The 26,014-nt window shown below is 41.6% G+C and overlaps 1 protein-coding gene and 1 long non-coding RNA gene across 2 annotated transcripts; one reads left to right on the top strand and one right to left on the bottom strand.

Moving 5' to 3' along the window:
• Positions 1–7,661: 7,661 nt before the first annotated feature.
• LOC139298517 (uncharacterized) lies at positions 7,662–8,274 on the bottom strand. Its single transcript, XR_011598749.1, has 3 exons — positions 8,225–8,274; positions 7,891–7,962; positions 7,662–7,782 (listed from the first exon to the last, which is right to left on the bottom strand). It is a non-coding gene; the product is annotated as an uncharacterized lncRNA (long non-coding RNA).
• Positions 8,275–13,178: 4,904 nt separating this feature from the next.
• On the top strand, positions 13,179–25,531 carry atf6b (activating transcription factor 6 beta). The gene is made up of 17 exons (XM_070922026.1): positions 13,179–13,251; positions 15,219–15,298; positions 17,265–17,346; positions 18,239–18,298; positions 18,394–18,473; positions 18,889–19,063; positions 19,585–19,749; positions 19,856–20,040; positions 20,523–20,702; positions 21,633–21,715; positions 22,520–22,717; positions 23,194–23,301; positions 23,471–23,570; positions 23,805–23,872; positions 24,267–24,366; positions 24,747–24,831; positions 25,180–25,531. The coding sequence occupies exons 1-17, from the start codon at positions 13,179–13,181 to the stop codon at positions 25,491–25,493; spliced, it is 2,136 nt and encodes a 711-aa protein (XP_070778127.1). The 3' UTR covers positions 25,494–25,531.
• The last annotated feature ends 483 nt before the right edge of the window (positions 25,532–26,014 follow it).

The raw sequence follows: 26,014 nt of genomic DNA, 5'->3' as shown, positions 1-26,014 counted from the left end.
AGGCCTGGTTGCAGCATTTAAAACAGCAAAGTTTCACAGCTAATTTATTGGATTCCAATGGAAATGTTGCAACTAGTGGATTTACTCATGGGGCGAGTAAATCTGCGCATTGACTTTGTGGAACTTTGACCTGAGGGACGTTGTGAATTTGTGACGCTGACCAATAGCAAGCCATCTCGACAGCGCTGAACCAAAAGGAAGTGGAGAGCCGGAGACTTCAAAATGGAGGAAGCTATCGCAGCCTATTAGCTGTTAGCTTTCACCGTCCAGTCTTGTTGAAGTTCCTCTGTCCGAGTATGAACTGCTCATGGACGGTGGTTTACACGCAGTTAAGAGATGGGAGTCAATGGTACAAATCCGTCATTGGAATAAACTGTGTGAACTAACTGCCCCGTTAGCAACTGAGATAAGCTAACAAGCGCTAACAAGAGTTTTATTTTCCTTCTTCGATTAATCTTCATTGAATGAAATGTGCATTGTGTGTTCAACAGTGAGCAAAGTGTCGGGGGGAGGAGACCGCACAGTAAAGAGAAACTAGAAAGACGCATGCAGAGCTAATGCGACCGACTAGCGGGCTAACGTATTAGCGGCTAGCTTAACCTACAGCAGTTTGTGAGTAGTCCCTCAAAGTGCGACTTTCTGATGTGACCGGGTTTTACAGCCTCCTGGTTTTATTTAAGTATCTTTTTGGCTGTTTCTTTTAGGAGAGGTTTGACAGCAGACGAAGAGTCTCTGACTCGTGTATCTTACCTCTTATCTCTGTTTTCATGCATTATTTTCTTTGATGTGTGTAAATATACTGTGTGTATATATTCATTTTTATATTTCCAGGTCAGGTTTTATTTACCTCGTTTTTTAAACCTGCGTCTCCAAGTAAAGTAGACAATGATGATGCTGAGGAGGAAGAGGAGGAAGAGGAAGGGGACAACTATTGCAACCACCAAACCAAGAGGTGGCTGCTGTTCTTCTCCCCCTGGAAGACAAAGAAAACACCGTCCGAACACATATCATGTCATTTAGTAACACAGCTGCGTTTGTCTTACAGCACAAATCAAACATATAAAGTACAGTATGCTGATGTGCATATGTCATTTCAACGTAATTATGTACACAAGAGTATCTTTATCTTAGAATTGATGGTTTTGTTGTATTTGTTGTAAACTTTAACAAACATTTAACATGTAATTCAGTTTTTATATTTCTCTCTTTTTCTTTCTTGGTTTCTTTAATGTACTCCTACCTGCGTTTGCCTCTGAGGTTGTTGTTGTTGCTGCTGTTGTTGTTGTTGTTGTTGTTGTTGTTGTCGTCTTACGATCTGTGTGTCATACATTTATGACAAGTCAAAACCTTCATTTAAGATATTTCAATCTTTAGTTACATTTTGACAAAATTCACATTAAATTCATCTGTAACTATATTCTGACTAAAACAACACAGTCGTATGGAGAAACTAATCAGATATATTCAGTTCTGAAAAGTGAATTCCAGATATCATCATCCACATATACTGTATATATACATGTATATATATATATGCATAACTCCTTTGTTGATATCTTAAAGTGAATAACATCTCATATTCATCTCATCTATTCATCTCCACTCCAGTTTCAGACATCTACAATTAGAATCAATTGTGATGAGAAATAGTTTAGTTTGAGATATCCAAAAAGATAATTAAGACATTTTCTGAACTGAATCTTTACTAGAAACTAGAGCTAGTCAGAACCACATTGACGATATCTTGAATTTGCATTAATTGAAATGATATCTGGTATTCACAGTTCAAATTAAACTGTAGATGTCTCTCATTAGATTCTCCATGAAATTCAGTTCATTCTTACGAGTCAAAATGTAATTAAAAATATGCTTTTTGTTTCTCAGCTCTCTCAGATTGATCACCTTTCATCAGTTTAACGATTAACTGTTGAGATCTGGTTCATCTTACTCTTGCTCTTGTTCTTTCTCTGTTTCTTTGTTGTAATCGTAGTGGGGCGAAGTGGTGGTGGTGCTGCTGCTGTTTGTCTCGCTGTAGGTGTAGTTGAAGTTGTTGGTGTTGTGGTTGTGGTAGCTGGTGCCTTTGTACCTTCAGTGTGAGATAGAAGACATGCTGTAAATGATACAGGGCACCAAAAAAAAAGCACTTTACCATAGGAAGTCATGAAATCATGCTCATTATGAAGTAGCGAAAAGGTTGTGGTCTGTTTTCATGGTGCGTGTGGCGAGTTTCATTTGAAGGTAGCAGTAAACTTACCCACTTAGGGTTAGGGTTAGTTTTGCTATTACATTACTATGCAGTTATTCCTCTGAATGATCAGTTTAAAGGAATATTTTGACATTTTTAGAAACACACTTTGCTTTCTCGCAGAGAGTTAGATGTTCAGATTGATACCACTCTCCGTACAGACTACGGTAAATATGAAGCCGTAGCCAGTTAGCTTAGCTTAGCATGAAGACTGGAAACAAAGGGAAACAGCTAGCCTGGCTCCGTCCAAAGGTCACAGAATCTACCTACTCTAAAACTCACAGATTAACTTGTTTTATCTTGTTTGTTTAGCAGTGACTTCCTGAGGTCCTTGCTAGTTGACAACAAGCCTCTTGGAAGTCACTGCACCTGATTTTCTCCTTTTTTCCTCTCTGTATGTGTGTGCAGCAGATTCACGAAGCCCTGGGATACACACTAAAATATGAAATATTTTAAACTCAGGCTTAATATGCATTCACGCTGCCTGTGAAATTCACTTCCCGTTTGGACAGAGACAGGCTAGCTGTTACCAGTCTTTATGCTTTATGCTAAGCTAAGCTAGCCAGTGACTAAGCTTCCAATGTACCGTCCAGACATGAGAGCGGTATCAATCTGAACATCTAACTCTCAGTAAGCAAATAAGCTAATTTCCCAAAATGTCAAATTATTCCTTTTCCCGCCCATATTTCTGTTCCTCTCGGACTTCTTGTTTCTCGCCTTTAATCACATGCAGATACGCAGCTGTAGTAAGTAAAAGTACTTATACCACACTGTAATCATTACTTAAGTGAAAGTATGTAAGTACAATGTAAGAAAATGTACTTAAAGTATTAAAAGTAAAAGTACTCAGTGCAGTAAATTGTTTTTTTTTACCCAGTAAGTAAAAAGTACAGTATTTCCCTCAGAGATGTGGTGGAGTACACAACAAACAAAACAAGATTCATGTTTCATAAAGCGCCATGAAGCATGTTAAAATACACAGAAATGCTGAAGTACAACAAAAAGCTTCAGTACAGTAACAGGAAGCAAATATCAAAAATGAATTGCCTTCTGTTCCTGCCAATTTAGTATTCAAGAGTTAAGTGATGATATATATTGAAAAAACAGTTGTTATCGAAGGTAGAAAACATATTTCATGAACGTGCCGATGTGTTTCTGTTATCAGAGTTTAGCTCAGAGACATGGTTTTGCAGAACAACTTTGTTAAAGTTTGACGTCACCTGATGGGATCACCGTCAGCTCCACAGCTGGCTCATTATTACAGAAGTATCTTCCAGCGTCTGAGAGATGAACTCTGCGAATGTACAGCGACTTATCTCCCAGTGAACTGTATCGTCTGTGTGGATCATGAATGAGTCTCTTGTCTCTGTCGCCTTCAGTTGTAAGTATGTCTTCTTTGTGTCCCTTCGTCTCTCTGCTCCACGTCACTTCACCCCCCACAGAGAGAGGACATCGCAGAGAGACCGACATCTGCTCCTCAAATACTTCATGGATTATTTCTGCAAAAGAAACACAATTTACAATAAATAAATTTTCAGAAAGGAACTCGAGTGGGTTATTATGTCACTGAACGTGACCGTGTTGAATGAATATGAGCTTGGTGTTCCTTGGCAACCTTAACCTCCAATGGCATTTTGACAGACGGGGTGAACATTCGACCCACAGTTACAGCTTCACACTACAGTAATAATGTATCTGAGGAGATACGAGAAAATATGTGTTAATATGCAGTCCTTACCTGCAGAGATGTTACAGCCCAGAACAAAGGCTAAGAGGCAGACATTCACCCTCATCTTCATGCTGACTGAACAGACAAACGGTGACCACAGTTTCTGTCTGAAGCGAGAACAGGAACTCAGCTGTCGTGGTGTTACCGTGTGTTCCTCTAACTAAAAAAACACAGAAGAATCTCTTTGTCTATCTCTTTCTGTGGTCAATGAACACTGATGTTTCCTTTTATTTGATGCAAAGTGTGATCATACATGTCCCAACACATACAGTCACTCACATGGTCGAAATGCTGTTATCATGTCGTACTGTTGGGTTCCAGGTTTCAAGTCATACAAACGTTATCATTTCGCCGACTCTCGATTGATCAGCAACTGAAAAGAAATCAGATAGTGAAAATCTGGAGGGACATCGGGCCATATTTCAAGGTAAAACAACATATTTGATTACCCATTAGCTACCGTTTGACAACAGCTAATGTTAGCATTCAACCACTTCCTGGAAACAAGTATAATGTTATAATTATTATTTTAATTATGGTGAAAACCGGGGACATTTTAGTGTTTTACATCTGTCGGGACTCGGGACACCCAGCTTGACAAACCGCGACAATCTGAATGGAAGTTATCCCTTTATTGATGATGCATGTACGATTCCAGTGAATATTCATTGTCGAACTGATTGATGAAGGATTATCATAGATGTATTGTCTGAGTGGATTCATATAGAGTACAGCTACACAAAATGTGCTGCTTTTGTTTTCTCCTGGCAGTTTTAGATGCAAAGCCTCTCTGTAGCTGCAGCCGCGACTCACTCACGGGATCCCAGTTAGCTCGGCGCGCTCCAACAGGCTGTTTGAAGTGAAAGGCAATACTATGCTAGTTATTGTTTACTCATTGTGGCGTCCCAGCCAACGCGTGGGACATCTGGAGTCGCCCCAATTCATTCTTAAGTTGTTAAAAGTAGCTAAAAACCTATTTTGAGGTCACAATGACCTTTGACCTTTGAGTCAAAAGTGTCACCAGTTAACTGTGAAATATGGTCACAAAGTCCCCTTCTGTTGGTGAGTTATGGTGCAGAATAATGGACATTGTGATGTCACAGTGACCGTTGACCTTTAAACACCAAATTTGAATCAGTTCATCCTCGAGTCCAAGTGGACCAGCGGAATTCCTTCCTGAGACATCACGTTCACGAGAACGTGACGGACGGACACAGCAGACAGCAGACCTGCTAAACAAAGAAAGACAAACAGACCACCTCATTTTAGGCGAACTAAGTTTCACACTACATTTAGACTTTAACAGTTTCAAGACGACAACTTCCGAGCAGCTAACCACACACACATACACGCACCTCACTCACAAACACCATGTGATGATGTGGTGAAGTTTTTTCAGTTGTACAGTTTTATTTTCTCCATGCTGACTATCAACGTCCGATTACTCAGGATCCGTCTTCTTATGTTCATGTTTTCTGATGAAAAGGTCACCGCTTTGACGCGCTGCGCTCGCTGTCGTGACCAGCTCCTCGCGTGGCAGCTCGGTCGGCATTGGTGAACGTGTGATTGAACGGGAGAATGAGACTTAACTGTAAAGCGCTTTGGGAACTGTGAAGGTATATAAGTGAAGTCACTGGTGTGATGTGCAGGATCGGCTGCAGAGGAGGCGTCAAGTGTGACATCTTGCAGGAAAAACGACAACAAACTCTTTAGAATACAATCATACCAGTGTGCACATTCCTCTGACTGTTATTTTAATATAGAAAATAAGACTTTAGATCCGTTTTGGAGAATACCTACAGCTGCCATGATCAATGTTTTTGTATTTACAATGGATCTAATGACTACATGTGAGCTTTATCGGGTCGCTCTCACTGCGTAGTTCCCAGCAGCAGCAGGCAACTGTTTTTAGCAGGTGTAACTAGGCTAGTGTGGTCAGCAAGCTGATACGACACTGCACCTGATGTGTGGAGTCTGCTTCCTGGTAACAGAGCTGTAATAAAACAAATAATAGATAAATAATAAAAGACACGACTCCACACGGAGGACCATGTTGATCTGTAGCTGCTGGAGGTGCAAGTTTGCTAACAATGTGGTCATACCAGCTTAAAGGTGGTAACATGTGTACATCGTGCTTACAGATTGTTTGCACTGCCCCCAAGTGGCCAAATGAAAACCATTTAATATAGATTTAACTCAGTAGAGTGTCTGTTATGTTAAGAATGAGGAACGTTTCATGATTTGTCCATGTTTCCAACTCTGATCGCCTGTTAGTCAACAAGATATGTCACTTTTTTAAAGGTTATACATATTATATATATATTGTAGAAAGTGAGATGTCCATGTCTTGTTGGATTCTAAAGCAGCTCTCGCTGCTGTATAAATACTGTGAAAGGATCAAGTCAGTCCACAGAGACATGCACCAATCTGCTCCAATCACAGCACAGTACAGGGACGCTCAGTCTGAGTTGTCTGAGTTATTCGACTGAGGACTCAGGACGACTCCTCAGTTTGTCTAAAACGACTCGTTTTAGTTATTTTTCATCCATTTACTGACGTTTACCACAGCACACTTGGATTATTGTAGTGAGAATATTTATTAATGGATTACCAACATTTATAATTACACATTTATTACCAAGTAATAGTGACTAAGATAAGAAAAAGGGAACTTCGGGTGTTGCAGCAGCTCAAAGACAGAAATAAGAAATAGAGAAAAGTTAAAAATGAGAATTAATTATTTTAAGTTTATGAAATAAAAATAAGAATAAATATAGAAACAGCAATTGACACCAGTCAAAGACATTTTTCACAAACTGGCAAGCTGAAACTTGTTGTTATTTATGGCTCATAACTGCCTTATAAAGCATTAGTACATCATGTTAACATACCCCCTCATCACTAAACCTTAAAGGATAGCACGCTGTTAGCTGTTAGTGCATTACGCTGATTCAGATATTTTACAATGTGTTTCGTGGGAAACAAAATGCTGATTAAGTGTTTCTTCAACGTATCAGACAGATAATGTGACTAAAATGATCACTGCTTAGTGTCAATAGATAGTCCTTCAATATTTGACAACCATAAAGAGCTCAAGTGAAAGGTCTGGGTTCTGATCCAGAAGTAGCCTTCAACCAGAGCCTCCCTCAACCAGTCATGTGTCGCTTCATATGTTTAGACAGGGACTCTTTAACGAGTACTGAAGTACTGTATTACATAAAGAATGACAACCCACCAGTCAAACATCAGTCTAACATCATCAAGTCTGTGACTAATGATCTCCTCACAAACACCCACAGAGAAGTTGATACCATGGAATTAATCCTAATTAAAAAAGGAAAATAAATGTGCAAAGAAACTTCACATGTACTGTACATATGTGTTTTAATGAACTGAATGGAATAAACATTTACAAAAACATCAACACAAGGCACAAGAAGGCGTTTCTTATCTAAAATATATTTAAAAAACAGGACAAAGTTTAGGATTATCAATAATTAAAGTAGTAAAACATTATTTGTATTCACTGGTCACATACAATCCCAGTGTTACCTGTATACACAAATACTGTTGTTTAGACAAAATACTGCAATATTTACAGTACATACCACAGCTATTGTGACTTATTCTGACTTAAAACATGACATGAGACTGAATGTAGAGTTAAGTTAAGACCTTACGTCTTTCTTTTAAAGTCACACATTACATGCCTCCAACCCAACATAATGATTGAAGTCACCTTTATTATTTCAACCAGGCTTTGGGTTGCCAATCAAGGAATATGCTGACTCATTAGTTAGAGAAGTCTCTGTGAGAAGAAAAATATATAATCAATACATAGAGCATGTAACAAGGATCTACAGTGTTTAACTGGTAAACTGCTTAAACTGTGTGTTGATGAGAGGTCAGGCTTTACCGGTCTGGTTTCCCGTCTGTGGAGGATTATAGAAGATGTTGGCATACGTGGGGTTACTTTGGTTCGCTCCATCTACATATTAAAACATTTACCACAAAGCATTTACTACTATTATTCATTCATAGTCAACTCCAACAAATCTGTCCAAACTGCGGGAGACTAACAACAAATGACAGCTGCACAGGAAATTTAAATGAGCTCCGAATTATGAGGAAGTTTGCTAATTCTGATAAAGAAATATAGATCTTTAAATTATGAACAACTTAAACATAGTTAATCAGTGGACAGTCAACTTTGTTTCCTTATAATGGTGGAACATTTGTTTATTATTTACCTGCAAAAGTGGTCATGAACTGTGCAGCTGTTGGTCCAGCTGAGCTTTCTATAAACAAAGAGTTAACACTAAACTCTTCGTATAGAGATGAAGATTCATACAGAACAGAAGTACCTTTGATCAAAAGTATAAACATTTCATTTTTAAATGTCCAGGTGAGGTTTTATTTACCTCGTCTGTTGTATCTCCTAGCGGACAAGACGATGACGATGATGAAGAAGAGGAGGAGGAGGAGGAGGCCGGTAGTTATTCCATACACCAAACCATGAAGCAGTCGCCGGTCTTCAGGAGCAGATGGAAGACAAAGTAAAAATTCCTAACTTACAGAATAAGACCTGCAGACATAATGCATGTGAGATATACAGTAGAACAGAATCCTCTGTACATGCAGTACTGCACTTACAGTACTGCATGTACTATGATACTTTATACTTCCACTAGCACTACAGTTATTTGACAGCTGTAGTTACAACGAGCTAGTCGGTCTTTAAGTGAGACAAAGCGGTCAGCAGAGTAAAATGTGGAAACAGGGACGGGTTGTGTTCGGCTGTCAGGACGCTCTGAGTCCAAACAATCTTCAGGAAGACTCTTACATATGAAATATGATCTCACTCACGCGCCGACGGAGGTCGATCACTCATTGTTGTCTGAGTGGTGGAAACTGAAGGTGCTCCTGTAATGATCAGACATATTGCATCAATGCAGCTATCCAGTATTAAATATTGCAGATAGAAACCTGTGAAGTCTTTGGGATGTTTGGTGAGACTTTGTTTGTTATTGTCGTCATACCTGCGTTTACAGGTGGTGTTGCAGGTGGAGGTGAAGTTGGTGTTTTTGGTGCCTTATGACCTTTAGTGAAGGATGCAGAAACAATAGGGAGCTGAAGTCATGACGTCACTTCCTGTCTAGCCTCTCATTCAGCGTCTTTCTGAATAAATGAAGCGTGTTCCTGAGCTCAGGCCAAGTTAAACACAGACCAAAAGTCTGGCAGTGTGGTTCGTCAATGAACTTTGTTTCGTCCACATCCATAAAACTCATCCAGGCTTCTAAAGTCATTGCTGTACCAGTCGGTTGTCAGATCGTCTTGTGTGATCGCCTCACTAAGACTTCTGCTGACTTCAGCTCTCTACACAGAAATATATATTACAACATCAACTTTAATACGTCACAAAGTGATTCATAACGATTGACAAAGGAACTACACCACATCCTTTTTTGTAGTGACTCACGACTGAAAACACTCTCCAACTTTTCACACGTTATTTGATTTCAAACACAATTAACCACAAAAAAAATTCCTCTTTAAAATATAAACTCACAAGGCGCGTTGTTAAAGTTTGATGTTACCTGATGGGATCACCGTCAGCACCGCAGCTGGCTCCTTATTACAGAAGTATCTTCCAGCGTCGGAAACAGTAACTCTGTGAATGTGAAGTGAATTATCTGCCTCTGAAGTGAAGCGTTTTTCAGGGTTGTGAATGTGTCTTCTGTCTCTGTCACCATCAGCTGTAAGTATGTCTTCTTTGTGTCCCCTCGTCTCTCTGCTCCACGTCACTTTACCCTCCACAGAGAGAGGACATCGCAGAGAGACCGACATCTTCTCTTTGACTACTTTGTAGAGTATTTCTGTAAAAGAAAAAGACACAAGCACACATTTTGACAGGGTGTGAATCCCAAATTATAAAATATGTTGTTCGTTATACGTATTCAGATTCAAACGATTGTGTAATTCAGTTATGAAGCTGCTCTGTATGATGTTCAGACCGCAAAGCTTTAACATAAATCTGATGAAATCTATTTAGAGTCCACACTGAGCTGGTTTCAGCCCTGCGTCCAGACTAAAACAGGTAAAGTGTAGTGTGTGTGTGTATTAAAGTTGTCATTAACCTGTATTAATATTAACATTATACATCATAAATAGTGTTTATGGGCCGTAATTAAACAACGATATCATTAGTTGAATGAAATAAAGAATAATGTAGAAGTTCTCACCTGCAGAGACATTACAGCCCAGAAGAAAGACGACCAGGCAGCTGTAGATGTTCATCTTCATCTCACACAGACTGAACTGACTGAATAACAAACACTGTTTTATTCTGAGCTGAGAAAAGGAACTTGTGGTTAACTGTGGTTAATGAACACTGACGGCTCCGGTTGTTTAAATATAAAGTATGATCACATTTCACCCACACCTAAGCCTGTGCCAGAGCGGGAAAGAGCCTCAAATGACTCCTTAAAAGGCACAGACATTATCTCCGTATGAATCTGTTGTGCCCACCATGTTAACAAACAGTTGGCCTCTTGAGAAGCTGACAGGAACAGGCCTCTCATATTTAGTCGGCTGAAATAACAAACGTTGGTAGCATATTTTGTTGAAGCCAAAATACTTCAAAACCACCCTGTTTTAAAAGGGGAGCCCTTTAACACGGCCTCAAATATGCATATATAATGTGCTTTAAGGATAAAACTGCAGTAACAGTAGTAGTAAGTGTAGTAACAGTAGTAGTAACTGTAGTTAGAGTAGTAGTAACAGCAGTAGTAAGAGTAGCAGTAACTGTAGTAACAGTAGTAGTAACAGTAGTAGTAACAGTAGTAGTAACTGTAGTAACAGTAGTAGTAACAGTAGTAGTAACTGTAGTAACAGTAGTAGTAACAGCAGTAGTAACAGTAGTAGTAACTGTAGTAACAGTAGTAGTAACAGCAGTAGTAAGAGTAGCAGTAACTGTAGTAACAGTAGTAGTAAAAGTAGCAGTAAATGTAGTAACAGTAGTAGTAACAGCAGTAGTAAGAGTAGTAGTAACTGTAGTAACAGTAGTAGTAACAGTAGTAATAAGAGTAGTAGTAAGTGTAGTAACAGTAGTAGTAACTGTAGTTAGAGTAGTAGTAACAGCAGTAGTAAGAGTAGCAGTATCTGTAGTAACAGTAGTAGTAACAGCAGTAGTAAGAGTAGTAGTAACAGTAGTAGTAAGAGTAGTAGTAACTGTAGTAACAGTAGTAGTAACTGTAGTAACAGTAGTAGTAACAGCAGTAGTAACAGCAGTAGTAAGAGTAGTAGTAACAGTAGTAGTAAGAGTAGTAGTAACTGTAGTAACAGTAGTAGTAACAGCAGTAGTAACAGTAGTAGTAACTGTAATAACAGCAGTAGTAACAGTATCAGTAAGAGTAGTAGTAACTGTAGTAACAGTAGTAGTAACTGTAGTAACAGCAGTAGTAAGAGTAGTAGTAACTGTAGTAACAGTAGTAGTAACTGTAGTAACAGTAGTAGTAACAGTAGTAGTAAGAGTAGTAGTAACTGTAGTAACAGTAGTAGTAAGAGTAGTAGTAAGAGTAGTAGTAACTGTAGTAAGAGTAGTAGTAACAGTAGTAGTAAGAGTAGTAGTAACTGTAGTAACAGTAGTAGTAACAGCAGTAGTAAGAGTAGCAGTAACTGTAGTAACAGTAGTAGTAACAGTAGTAGTAAGAGTAGTAGTAACTGTAGTTAGAGTAGTAGTAACAGCAGTAGTAAGAGTAGTAGTAACTGTAGTAACAGTAGTAGTAACTGTAGTAACAGCAGTAGTAACAGCAGTAGTAAGAGTAGTAGTAACTGTAGTAACAGCAGTAGTAACAGCAGTAGTAAGAGTAGTAGTAACTGTAGTAACTGTAGTAACAGCAGTAATAACCAATAGACACAAAATAACCACAATGTATTTGAGTTCATATTTCTGCATGTTAAAATCTTTATAGATAAAAATAAAATGACTAACATCAAAAGAATACATGCAGTACAACAAACACAGTAACAGGAAGTAAATGTGAACAATGAATTACCTTCTGTTCCTGCCAATCTAGTGTGGCATTAAATTAATTCATTTTACTATTTAAGTTATAGATATTTAGTTCTAAATAGTTGTTATTAAAAGTAAGTAGTATGTGAATGTGAATCTGCAAAATATCAATTGGTGAAAAATGGATTTTCCTCCAATATCCTCGTGTGGTAACTAAAGGTTAGACTACTATGAGTTTGTAAAGGTTTGGAAAAGATGGTGGTCATAGAAATATGAAAATGTCAACTCGTCTCTGCTCATCTAATTCAATATTCACTCTGCAGTTCGCAACAACTGCTCCATCCCCCGGTGGCCTTTTATTGATTTAATATCAAACCAGAAAGAGTTGGAGGTACAAGCTGCTGGCGGTGTTTCAGCCTGCCCTCAAACGCCCCTCGCTGGAGTTATGTAATAACTCGCCCTCTCCACCCGAAACATTAAGATTAAAAATAAAAGTTCCGGCAGCAACAGAGTATATTTTAAGAATTTACGCCGTCGGTTGGTTTGGTTTTGAAAGCCATCTTCTTTTATTTCTCGAAGACTGAAATAACGCAGTGTTATTTTCGTAATGCTTGAATCAACGTGACTTTCACGATAACTGTTTTTTTGCTTTGGTAAACCGTAATTGGCTAGCACGCATGTCAATTTAACTCGGACCCGGAATTTCCTCGCGTTTATTGGTTAATTCTTCCTGTCCATCAAAATACGCTTTTTCGATTGGGACAAATCACCTTTAAAACCCTGTCTCTGCATCGCCCTCAACAATAGGCTAGCTAGTGCCCCAATCGCACTCTCTAGATCATGTTATTGGTTTTTTGTCCAGTCAATCACACCATTCTTTGCTGTTATTGGCTGCTCTGTCACAAATGGGCGGGGATTTTCCGGAAAATGCGTTTCCTTGTCTGTCATATGCGATGCGAAGGGAAGAATCGATAGATCGTCCGGAGATACAAACTGCATAAAAATATCACTTTTCCGACGGAGGAAACACCCCGTTACTTTCAGTTATAAATGATTTCCATGCCCAATGTCACACAGGTAGCTTAATGCTAAATTTAGCGGCCGTATTCTGTCTGTTTGTTTAGCTAGCTGTTATCACGTCGCTATCTGACTGCAGCCCCCTGCTCTCCAAACACACCGCCTTTGTGGCTATGAGTACGGATTTACTATCTGACTTGGACAGTCGTTTCTTCGCTGATAACCTCCTGACAAGCGAAGACTGGGGTGAGTTCGCGTTTAAAGCCTTTATAACGGAAAATAAACCTGTATTTCATCGATAGCAAGCTAGCCTGGTGTGGTAGCGGGTGGTGTGGATGCTCCCTCAGACCAGCATCCTCCCTCCGTCCAGGGAAGGCGAGGCGAGGCTGGGCCGTAAAACATCTTAAGCGGTTAAAGTGTCCCCGGCAAACCCTTCATTAAGGACATTAAGGACATTAAGGACATTAAGGTTTTATTTGATGAAGGTGTGAAAGAGTGTGTGTAAGATGCCCGTCGCACGCGGTTACAGCGTGTGTGTGTGTGCGCGCTTCCTCAGTCAGCAGACCCGGATATGTCAGTTTATCTTTAACACAGCGGGTGGAGGCGTGATGCTACCACCCCCCTCTTTTATTTTATTCTGAGCCACAATAACCACCGGACCACCAGTTAATACCGGAGCTGTTGTGTTACTGTGAGCCACCTGAGCAGGTAACCAGCCACCTGGTGAACCTCCTTCAGTAGCTCCACCTCCTGCTGTGGCTGCTTGGTAGAAGTGTTTACTGTTGCATTTCCATCTCATAACACTTCTTCTCCCACTCCACTTCATTGTACTTTATACACCTGTACAATTATCTGACAGCTTTGGTTACTTTACAAATCAGGACTTGACGCATTGTAATAAATTAAACTTCCCAACAGTAAATTAAAATTGAGCTTAAATGAATAGTTCATTCTTTAATTATCAAAACATGATTTTAGACAACTTGATTAATTGTTTAAGTCATTCTCATGTAAAAACCTTTCATGGTTTCAGCTTCTCAAATGTGACAATTTTCTGCTTGTCTTTGTCTTAAATGAATTCAGTGAACAGGATTATTTTGATGAGTTTGAACTGTTGGTCGGACAAAACGAGACATTTGAAGGTGTCACTCTGAGCTCTGTTTAATTGTGGCTGTAATAGAATTAGAAGATTAATCCATAATGAAAATAATCATCCTTTACTTAAGTAAAGGATCTGAGTCCTTCCTGCATCGCTGCCCTGCTGTTGGTCCTCTGCAGTCAGGCAATAAACTCCGTTAGATTAGATTAGATGAAACTTTAATGATCCCCGTGAGAGAACTGGGTCAATGCAGCAGCAGACATGTAATGTATAACAACATTATCTGAGTAGCCACAGCTTGAAAGAGTTTATGCCGTCATTTGTTTTCAAGAAATAATTTAAAACTAATAAAATGCTTTTTAGTCACCTGCAGCTTCATCATCCATCGATATAAATTGAATACTGTGTTTATTCACCTTTTTGTTTGGTAAAAACTCGACATTTCAGATTATTTTTGATATTTATAGATATTTGTTTAAATGACATACAATCGTTTGTCTGATGTTGTGTGGTAGACAACACAAAGTACATCTAACCCTCAAGTGTCTGTGTCGCATCTTCCCATCAATCTGCAGGACCATGAAATGAAAATATTCTCTTGTCGGTGTTAAAACGCGCGCTGCTTTGAAACTACTTCGATTCACACCTCCTCTCTTTGACAGGATGTGGGCCCAATAAATGGCCTCAGTGTTTGTTACAGTTTCAAAGTCCAGAGGTGTGTCAAATCAGGCAAAGCATGGTGGGAGAAATAATGGCACTCAGGGTCATGGTATAAACAAGTCTGCTGCTTTCCTGGAAATGAAGCATGTAATGTGTAATGAGTGTATTTACAGCATAGAAATACTGCTGATGTGACATCATCATGCTACATAATATGATTTGAAGTACTAATCAATATACACTTGTAAGGATTTCTTTGTGTCTGATGTTAAAGATAAAGAAAAATTAGCAATTCAAATGTGCCACTGATGTCGCTCAAATCTGACAGCATTTTGAGGGCTTTTCGCTTCCTGTGCATCGTAACATGCTGGATAATAATCTCTGTTCATCAGTATTCACTTGTTCCTGTCTCTGCTCACAGCCGATGTGCTTTAAATCCTGTCTCTCTCCTCAGATGCCTGCCTGTACCAGTGTGAGAGCATGGAGGAGGGGGAGGACGGAGACTTCGGCCGAGGGCTGAAATACGAACCTTCGGTACGGAGACAAAAAGAAAGCGTCGCTGCTCTCAGCTCTGGTTTCTGACCGGGACTGAGAGTGTAACTGATGCTCAGCCTAACATGCAAACGCTCCACCTTCACACAGTTCATGGTTTGATAGGTTTAGAGCTCAGTCTGCAGGAAATCATTGACTAATTCTGACTCAAGAGGACTTATTTACCGTCATTCCCTGTCAGTGAATGTCTCTTTGTAACCGTTAAGAGCATTTTTGTGTATAGCTGCTTAAATTGTGTTTTTCGTCGTGCTAGTGGAGTCGTTTTAGGGACAGAAACATGGTGCATCTGTTGGTCCGTCAGTCCACTACTTTGTGAAATAACTTAACAACTATTGGATGGATTGCCAAGACATGAGCTTCATGTTACATTACTGTCAGATAAAGTAGAGCTTCTCTCATTGTTTTTGAAAGCAACACGATAGTTGAAGCTGCCTGACTCTGAGTTTAGACTCATGACAGTTGAGTCAAATCTGACAATGAAGAGCTGAGTCTCATATGTCCTAAAATAGGCACCTTTAGGGGATAAAAACTTTAGATTCAGGTAACACTGTGGCTTTCCGTCTGTGGAAACTTTCACAAACCATCTGAACGAAGTAAATGTGAGAAGTTATTTCCCTGTTGTTCATTATTCACAGCAAAGCTGATTCTTGGTTGAAGCTGCAGGTTAACCAGGAAGTCTGGTTACTGAGCCGTGAAACAAAGCACACAAAGATGTGTTTAAAGAACCAGTTTAATGCTCATGATTAATGGACTCATCTGTAGTGTCACCACAAGAATGCTCTCATAGTCAGTGTAGATAATATATTGACTGGCACTGCAGTACTCTGAACACTTCTGATTTCATCGCTTCATCAGTTTTGAGTTACATTTCCTTCCTTTCAGTCCTTCGTTGGCTCCAGTTCATTTCAGCAGAACATGAAAATCAGCTTTTAGTGACTTGAAACTTACTTTTATTTTTATTTTTTGTCAGTGATGCTTTTTTCATGACATAAAAAAACGTTGAAAACTAATACTGCTACCACTATTTGAGGTGAAGTGTATTTCCCAAAACGTCCCTTTAAGCTCTGCAGTTCAACATATTGACGTGTTGCATTCACATTGTGTCGACAGCAGCATTAATTAGGTCTTTTAACCCTCAGTAAGCACACATGGTGGGTCAAAGGATAATCAGGCTAACTGTCAGTTGGCTGAACATAACAGACACGCACACACACACTCACACACGCACTCACACACACACTCACACACACACTCACACACACTCACACTCACACACACACACACACACACTCACACACACTCACACACACACACACACACACACACACACACACACACACACACTCACACACACACACACACACTCTCACACACACACACACACACACTCTCACACACACTCACATACACACACTCACACACACACACACACTCACACACACACACACACACACTCACACACACACACACACACACTCTCACACACACTCACACTCACACACACACACACACACTCACACACACACACTCACAGTCACACACACACTCACACTCACACACACACACACACACTCACAGTCACACACACACTCACAGTCACACTCACACTCACACACACACACACACAGTCACACTCACACAGTCACAGTCACACACACACACACAGTCACACACACAGTCACACACACAGTCACACACACAGTCACACACACACACACACACTCACACACACTCACACACACACACTCACAGTCACAGTCACACACACACACACACACACACAGTCACACACACAGTCACACACACACAGTCACACACACACACACACACACTCACACACACACACTCAGAGGCTCCAGCAGTTGTTTAGCCTGATTTTCCACCTGATGTTCTTCTCCCCCCCCTCCTCTCATTCCCTCCCTCTTCTTCCTCTGCCAACCTCTTGCAGTTTGACAATGACCTCGTGCTGACCCTGGATCCTGACAACCCCACGTCGCCATGGCGACACCTCGACGACAACCTTCTCACAGGTAACGGACCGGCCAGCACTGGGCGCTCACTGGGATCCTTAAACCACCTTCGGTCAGCGTTTCGCTTTCATGTCTCAAACGTCTCTGAAAGATGAGACCCCCCCCTCCCAAACCTGTGGAAACTTTAATTGTGGTGTTTTCAGCATTTTTACATGATGGACTAAAAGCAGAAGAACTCAACACGTTCCCAAACCAACCTGTCAGTCTCTCAGTCCTGTCTCACTTCCTGTCTGTGGCTCTCTGCTCTCAGCCCATTGGTTCCTGCTGAAGACATCAATCTTTAGAAACACCTCACAGATATATAGTTTCATGTTTCAAAAGGCTCAGTCATTCCCTCAAACAGCTGCTCGCTGTAGTTTTTAATCAAACTAACAGCAGGAAATAGTGCATCTGTTGGGGACTATTTTCAGCGGCGGATGAATCCACATGTGGTGCTCTAGTGAGTGTTTGTGGCAGCAGGACGGTGTGTGTGTGACTGAGTCAAGATAAACTACAGTGTGTGTGTTCATGGTGACAAAGGAAACAACAGCGAGGCTCACTGATGAGTTTTATTACTAATAATAATAAGATATATCAGGCTGTGATCCACACACACTACTTGTTAATAGATTAGTTCACTGTTGGTTTTGGTCTCATCAAACAGACCAGAACTTTTAAAAGACAAGAGCGAGACAGGAACATAAATCAACTTTCTTCCACACATTAAGTTGTTCCTTCTGTGTCTTTAAAGGTCTTCAGGTTTTTCAAGTCGTCCATCATGACTGAAGACAGTTAAACACAAAGTCTAATTCTGTTTCTAGACTTGTGAGGCTTGCCATGAACTCTCGTTAGTCACTGAAGTGAAGCCTTCTGGGACGTAACTTTTATGTTGCCGTGTGTCTTTTCTCTGAAGGGGAAGCTCCTGTGATAAAGAATGAAATGACCATCACTCAGCCGTTACCAGTGGAAATGTGTAAGTTCTTCTGACTCATCTGTTGAACAAAAACAAATATCCTGACACACTTTTCAGTGTTTTTTACTGGTTTATCTGCTTGTTTGCGTGTCCAGTGTTCCAGGTGAAGGCAGAGCCTCCCTCTCCTGCGTCCTCTCTTGGGTCCGACTGCTCGGCTGCTTCACCAGACCCACAGGTGTGTGCTCAAAAAGTGGTGTGGGTTTTATAGGTCTCGTTTGTAATCATGTACCAAAGGGAATGAAGATTTATTTCCTCTCTTGTGGATCATGCTAAACATAAAAAAGTTCAAACTTCCAATCACAAGATAAGTTTGAGGGTAATAGGACAAATAGATTTACACATGAAGGAACTACTGCCAAATGAATTTGAGTATTTAATCCTCATCTGTCGTAGTCCTGTTGGATGTTAAGCGATTGTCAGCTAAGCACTTCCTGATGTTTCACATTAAAAGCCTACCTATAAGAGAGACGGCTGCAAGACTTTTAATGAGAAAATACTGGAGGAAGTGTTGAGTTTGTTCATGGAAAAAGCTGCTGTTGTATTGATGGAATTAAACGTCATACTCCGACTGCGTCTGCTCTCCCGTCCAGATCACAGTTAAAGGTGAAAACCCCCCGACGCCCCCGTACATGTACGGGGACGTGCTTTCTCCCCCGCTGGGGTCCATGGAGATCACCGTGGCAACAACAGCCGTACCGCCACCACAGACGCCGTTAACAACGCAGATCCCGGCAGTCATCGGTGGAATCCAGACGCAGGCTGCAGGTCGGTGAAAACAGCGTAGGGGTCGGGGCCCCCCAGAGGGCCCCCAGATAAATCTGAAGGGTTCTCTATAATCTTTGCTTTTTGTGAAATATTGTCAAATATTATTTGAGTCTCAAACAGTTGAATGAAACAATGTGTATTAAGTATCATAAAAATGAAATACTTAAGTATAGTACTTGAGTAAAAGTACCCAGAGCTGTAGAAACTGTCCTGCAGCTCCTCCAAACACCATGTCAGTTTTTCCTTGTGTGCATGCAAATGATTCAAGTAAAGAAAAATCTCATTTGTGTAAACTCGAGTGTGTGCGTGTGATTCCTCGTCACCTGCAAACTTCTATTTGCATAACAAACCTGATGTCTGAGTGCTGTGGTGTTGACAGCTGGAGGATTTGAAAGTGCTGCAGTGTTTCTACAGTGTGAAGCAGTTAAAATGTCTAAAATATAAAGGTCCCTGTTGCTTGAGGCTGATGGAGGACATGCATCTGACTCCACTGTTGGTTTTTAAAATGTGTTTTCTCTCAGTTCTGCCGAGTTCAGCCACATTAAAGGCCACCACCATCCTGAGCGCCAAACCTCCCATCCAGCCCAGACCAGTGTGCGTCACCACCCTCCCCGTCCCCCAGACCCCCGCACCGGCCAAGACCCTCATACTGCAGGGCCTCCCCTCCATGGACCAGGCCAGACCTGGTAAGGAGTGTTTGTGTTTAATACAGCATGAGTTGATGTGTGTTTTCGTATGTAACTGTGAACCTGTATCAGAGCAGCGACGATCCTCCTGTCTTTCCTCCTCCAGTCGTCTTGTCTCAGTCCGTCTGCCTCGGTTCAGCTCCCGCCATCGTCAAAATGGAGCCCGTCTCTCCCAGCATCCCCCAGCACTGCTCCAGCCCCACGGCTCCGCCCGCCAGCAAACCCATCGTCCCGGCGACGACGACGTTACCCGGCAACAACTCCAACGACATCGATGTGCGTAGGCTGGATGTACTGACTCTGAGTTAAAAAAGCGTTATATTTATAGACATTACATTTAGAGTAAGATTTAAAACTCTGGGTCATCGTGATCAGCCAGGAGGACTGCAGTCACCTGAAGGAGACGTGATCGTTTGTTTCTAGTCACCTGACGCCTCTTTTATAACGGCTGTCATATAAGAACACTGTTGAACGTTTTTCTGTTTGTGTTCCCCTCCTTTATTTCCTCTTTTCTCCTCCTCGTCTGTCTAATGCTTCTCTTCTTCTCCCTCTGTGTTTACCTCCTTTCTCCTTTCTTTCTCTTCATCTTTGCATGTTCCCTCCTCCTCCTCCTCCTCCTCCTCCTCCTCCTTGATTTTTCAACCCATTGTCTCTCTGTCTGTCTTTTTCTTCAATCTCATCCTTCCTTTGTGCCATTTCCATCCCTCCTCATTATTCCTCTTTTCTTTTTTCTCCTCCGTCTCCTCCCAATCCTCCTCCTCCTCCTCGTGCAGATGAAGGTGCTGAAGCGGCAGCAGAGGATGATAAAGAACAGGGAGTCGGCCTGCCAGTCGAGGAAGAAGAAGAAGGAGTACCTGCAGAACCTGGAGTCTCAGCTCAGAGAGGCCCAGCAGGAGAACGAACGTCTCCGCAGAGAGAACCAGGCGCTGAGGGAGAGGCTGGCCGGGAAGGAGGTGAGCGACGGGCTAGAGGATGTGACTCTTCACCTTCTTCATCAACTTTGTGTCCTTCTTTAACCATTCAACTCGCTGTGCCCCCCAGAAATGATCACTAAAGCCTATTAGAAGGCGTTATGTAGCCATCAGTGTGAAGTGCAGTGGTTACAATCTACATTATTGTTATTTAAATGTGCCAAATTTAGAAACATGCCTAGTTTTCATCCACAAAACTGTGCAGGTTGGTGTTAAAACTAAGAAAAAGGTAGAAAACAACATTAAAGCATGTAGCAAGATACAATGCAAGTGCAAATCTTTAGCATTTAAAAGAACATTTCCAAAGATTAAACGTTTACTTTGTCAGTATAAAGTTCTGTCAAAACCTCATGGGACTCAGATTCAGTGTTTTTTTAACGCTCTACTGTCGGTAGGTGACTGCAGCTCCTCTAACGTGTCTGTGAAAGTCCATTTAATAAGAGATCAGATGTACAGAGGCACTTCAGACAGTCAGGTTTACCTTCCTCCTCCTCACTGCTCGTATTTAATGTCCCTGGCTCTGACTGACAGAGAGGTGTCGAATATGAACCAGTGGGCGACTTCGTCAGGACTCAGGAGTAAATGCCTCATACCTACTCTGTATGAAATATGGACAGAGCTGTGAGGAAGAATCCTGCTGATTTCCCCGCAGACACAGAGAGGTTTATAGTACAGAGTTCAATCCGGCCGAACAGGAAGAAATAACTGCGAAAAAGAGAGAGAAGAAGAGGTGAACCTGGTGAACCTGTAAAACCTGATGGTGGAAGTCGCACGCTGCACGCTGACCTGCAAATATCAAGTTTATTTTCTGAACCAATGCTGAAACTGAACAAACCGCAAAAAACACAATCTCTTTTTGCATGTGCAGCCTTTGTGTTCATGCAGCGTACGTTTCCCTTCTGTGTTTTTCAGGGCAGCGAATCGGCGAACAACAAGAGAGCCGTGTGCGTCATGGCCGTCCTGCTGTTCATGACCTTCAGCTTCGGACCCGTCAGGTATCCTGCACACTTCACATGGTTTTGTTAAGCATCTTAAAACTCACTCTTTTGCTTTTTCATGCTTATATAACTTTCTTTTTTGTCTTTGTTTGTGTTCTTATGTATTTATCTTCCAAGTGTTTTGTGACTGCTGTTTTGAAAAGTGCCATAGAAATAGAGTTTACTGACTTATTACTGTAGTCAGGGAACAGACATGGACCAGAAAGTGACTGGAAACATTCTTTAAGCAACATAATGCAACACGAGACAACATATTACAGTAAATCGATGAAGAACAGGGAACAAACGGAACATGTAGTAGTTAAGTTAAATAAACCACAACAACAAAATAAGGGGAAAAAGAAAACAGACAAAAAGAGGGGCACAAAATATAAATAAAATACAACATATATATTAAACATATATATTAAAATATGAGACCAGAATTCATAAAACGTCCCTCTGTCGTTATTAGTCCTTTTATCGGTCATACATTTTAACCATTCATCAAAAACAGGCTTTGTCTGACTCGTTCCTTCATTCGAGTCTGGATGGACCTGGTGGGAGGAGAGACTCGTCTCCTGACTCAAAACATTTCTGAAGAATCTAAATTTAGGGGCCAAAAAACTAAATGTCCATATATCCAGTACTTCCAGGATGTCATGGGTATGATGACACACGATGATACATGACACTGCTGACGGTGATAACTGTTAGATCAGTTCAAGATCTAATCATCAGTCCCAAACTTCACTTTAAAAAAAGTTTATTTGTGGAAAACGTCTGAGCTTTCTGAAACCTCGCTGGTCTTCTTCACTGCAGCATCACAGACAGGAAGCTGTCGGGCCTGCAGGACGGTGTGGTGTCGTATACGGGACGGCGACTGCTGGAGATCGAACAACAACAACAACAACAATATCAGCAGCAGGAGGCAGCTGCTCAGCCTCCGAGCAGAGTGGAGGACAAAATGGAGACGGAGGAGGACGGAGGAGACGAGGCTGCAGAGTCGTATCAGTTCAGGTGAGACGACGACGGGGGGGGGGGGGGACGTGATATTTATATTTTCGCGAGACATAGTTAAGATATTAATTAATCCTGCAGCTGATTAAGACCTGGTCCTGGACTGTGTCAGATGCATCGTCCACTTGTTCAGTGCAGAACAAAGTGTTTATTCTCTGCTGCTGAGCTTTAAATATGAGTCGAAGAAGCCATTAAACACATTTGAGACGTGCAGTCAGCAGCTAATGAAGCCGTCAGCTGAATGATTTATGAACCTCAGAGGACAGAGTCACTTCACTCTGATCCTTCCGCCAATAATCGCATCATCTGCTCTACAACTTTTAGAAAGAAATGCAGACAAACAGGCTTTTTAGCGCCTGACATAAGTGCTTCTCCAACACGTCTGTAACATCCACGTGTTCATGCTGCAGGAGATTTAACTGCTGACGTGTTACTGTCTGTTCAGCATCCTAATGTGTGTGTGTGTGTGTTTGCAGGAACCTGAGTGATGTGTTCAGTGACATGAAGGACTTGGTGCTGCAGGACATCGACCGTTACTTCACCTCCTCCGACTGCAGACAGTTCAACCGCTCCGAGTCTCTCCGGTCAGTCGCGCACTAAAACTTCAGCAGCACTTTTGTTCTGGAGTCTTTTCTCGTCCTCCATCTTCAGTATTTCAAGTGTTACCGTCGTTAGATATTTAACTTTGTCATACAGGGCACATGAATGCATCATTGCTTCTGTCTCTAAGCTGAACTGTGTTGTGTTTTCCAGGCTGGCGGATGAGCTGAGAGGTTGGGTCCGCCGACACCAAATCGACCGGAAGAAGTCTGGAGGGAAACCAAAAATCGCCAAGAAGGCCAAGATCGCTCAGGTTCAGTGAACGTCTCCTTCCTGTTAATACTGACGCAGCTTCTTCTTCTTCTTCTTCTCTGTCCCTTTCTGAAGCCTGTTTTTACTTTTTCATGATTTCACGGGGAGTTCCTTATGTCTACAGTTTTAATATATGGAGTTTAACAGTGAAGCATATATTTCAGAAGTAATAGGTTTTTGTTACGTATGTCTGTACAAGTTTACTTATTTTGTGTTCCGTCTCACTTTGCTGCAGAAAGCTCAGCTGAGGAAGACCAACTTCTCCAGATATCTGCCCATCCAGACTCACCGCTCCATAGAAAGGTACAGCTGCAGGCTGTAGATACGTTTCTGTCCAAGTGTGTGTGAAATGCAAACTGTTGTGAAACTGAAAACCAGCGTGTTTCTGTCAGCTGGGCGAAGTGAAAATTAAGGTTTGAATGCTTCAGTGTTTAATAGTTCTGTCAATCCAACGACTGACCAAAGAGCCATTTTAGAGACAGTTAAGTTGTGATCAATAAAATGTCCTTAAATGTTTAAAAGCTTCAACAAATCAGATTTATTTCTAGAAATGTGCTTCAAGCTTCAAGCAAGAGTGAATATGGAGGTGATGAATGGAACAGAAGCCCAGATAGTTTAGTCAGTGAAAAGATTCCTTTGAGCCTTTTAGTTCCAGTAAAACCAACGACCACGCACTGGTTCTTCTTTCTGTCTGCAGTCAGCTGCAGGTGCTTCCTGGTCCTGAGGTCACCTACAGCGACTTCCTGGACGCCATCGACCGCAGAGAGGACACTTTCTACGTCGTCTCTTTCAGACGGGTACGGCGACATGTTCAGTCCAGAAAAACGATTTCTGCACTGAAACTGAACTCATGCTTTAAAGGAAGTTGTTGGTTTTGTTGGATTTAGTCTGCAACATTCAAACATCTGATCGCCATCGCACTGACCCTCTACGTTTGTTTTAAGGATTCCTGAAAAATACAAACGAGTGTGTGTTGTTTTTCAAACCATAAAAGGTTTGAAGGTATCACTGTACAGTACATTGATAATGAGATGGAGAACTTTCCACCGAGTTTTCTTTCCGTTCATCTGAGAACGACGTCACCACCCTGAAGTTTAAGTGTGAATCACTGACCTGACTTTGACTTGTGAGACCCAGATAATAAACCCAGACTCTCTCTCTCTCTCTCTCTCTACAGGACCACCTGCTGTTACCGGCCATCAGCCACAATAAAACCAGCAGACCTAAGATGTCTCTGGTGATGCCGGCCATGTCTGTGAACGGTGAGTCTGAAGATTAAACTGTTCTGTTGTAATGAAGAATTATAAGATGGACAAAACTGCAGCTTTGAAACTGACAAGTTACAAAAACAGAAGGAAATTATCTTCTAAACATCATTCAAAGCAACTGAATCCACTGAAACTAAATTCTAAACTAAAACCTTAAAGCATCGATGATTGAAACCTTAAAATCTCCCAAGAAACAAACCAGTTCATAAAACTGAAATATGACTGTATGATGTCTATTTCTGTTAACTTTGTCTCCTTCTCTTTCTCCCTCCTCCCTGTCCTGTCTCTCTCTTCCTCCTCCCACCTTCTTTCCTTCCCTTACACCCCCCCCCCCTCCCCCAGAGAGTCTGTATAACTCCTCTCAGGGTTACGAGATGATGATGCAGGTCGACTGTGAGGTCATGGACACCCGCATCGTCCCCATCAAGTCCTCCGCCGTCCCGCCGTCTCTTCGTGATCCGCCCCCGCCTCCCCCCACCTCCCACCACAACCCCCACCATCACCACGGCAACCATACCTCGCTGCGAGGGCGCCACCAGCATCACCCCTCCTCCTCGTCCTCCTCACCATCCTCCTCCCCGTCATCTCCCAGGCAACCTTTACCCGCCCGCCGACGGACAGCGGAATATTTAATCAGCCAATCGGAAGGGGTCTGATGAGGCGTTGCTATGGTGATGATGGGAAGAGGAGAAGGAGGCGGCGATGGGAAACAGAAAACATGGAGATTAGTTTGACGTTTGGAAAAAAGTCTGAGAGAAACATTCAAACCTTGAGACGGAAATGTAAAAGTACCTTCTTCATCCCGGCGACAGGTAACAAACACACGTCTCGTCTTTCTGGGAAAGTTTCCTGGAGAGCAGCAATTTGAGAAAACCTCCATGAAACGCCTGCAAAAGGATTTGAATCACTTCCTGTTTAAAACCTCAACAGAGCAGAATCTCTGTCGCCAAACTCGACCTCCCGGTTCAGTTGAAAACTTCAGAAAATAATGTCCTAATATATAAGAATATATTTCTAACCTGAAAGTCTGGTGCAGACATGGCAGCACACTGCACTCGGATATAGTGCTGCGTTTTAATATTTAATTGTGAAAATGTACAGTTTGAATGAAGTGTAGCGACAGGAAGCTGTCAGGGTGCTTCATGTGGAGCTGAAGAGCCGAGACGACCGGCCGAAA

This window comes from Enoplosus armatus, chromosome 16 (genome assembly GCF_043641665.1).
Source record: "Enoplosus armatus isolate fEnoArm2 chromosome 16, fEnoArm2.hap1, whole genome shotgun sequence".
Lineage (NCBI taxonomy): Eukaryota > Metazoa > Chordata > Actinopteri > Centrarchiformes > Enoplosidae > Enoplosus > Enoplosus armatus.
This window is presented reverse-complemented; position numbering and strand designations above follow the sequence as displayed.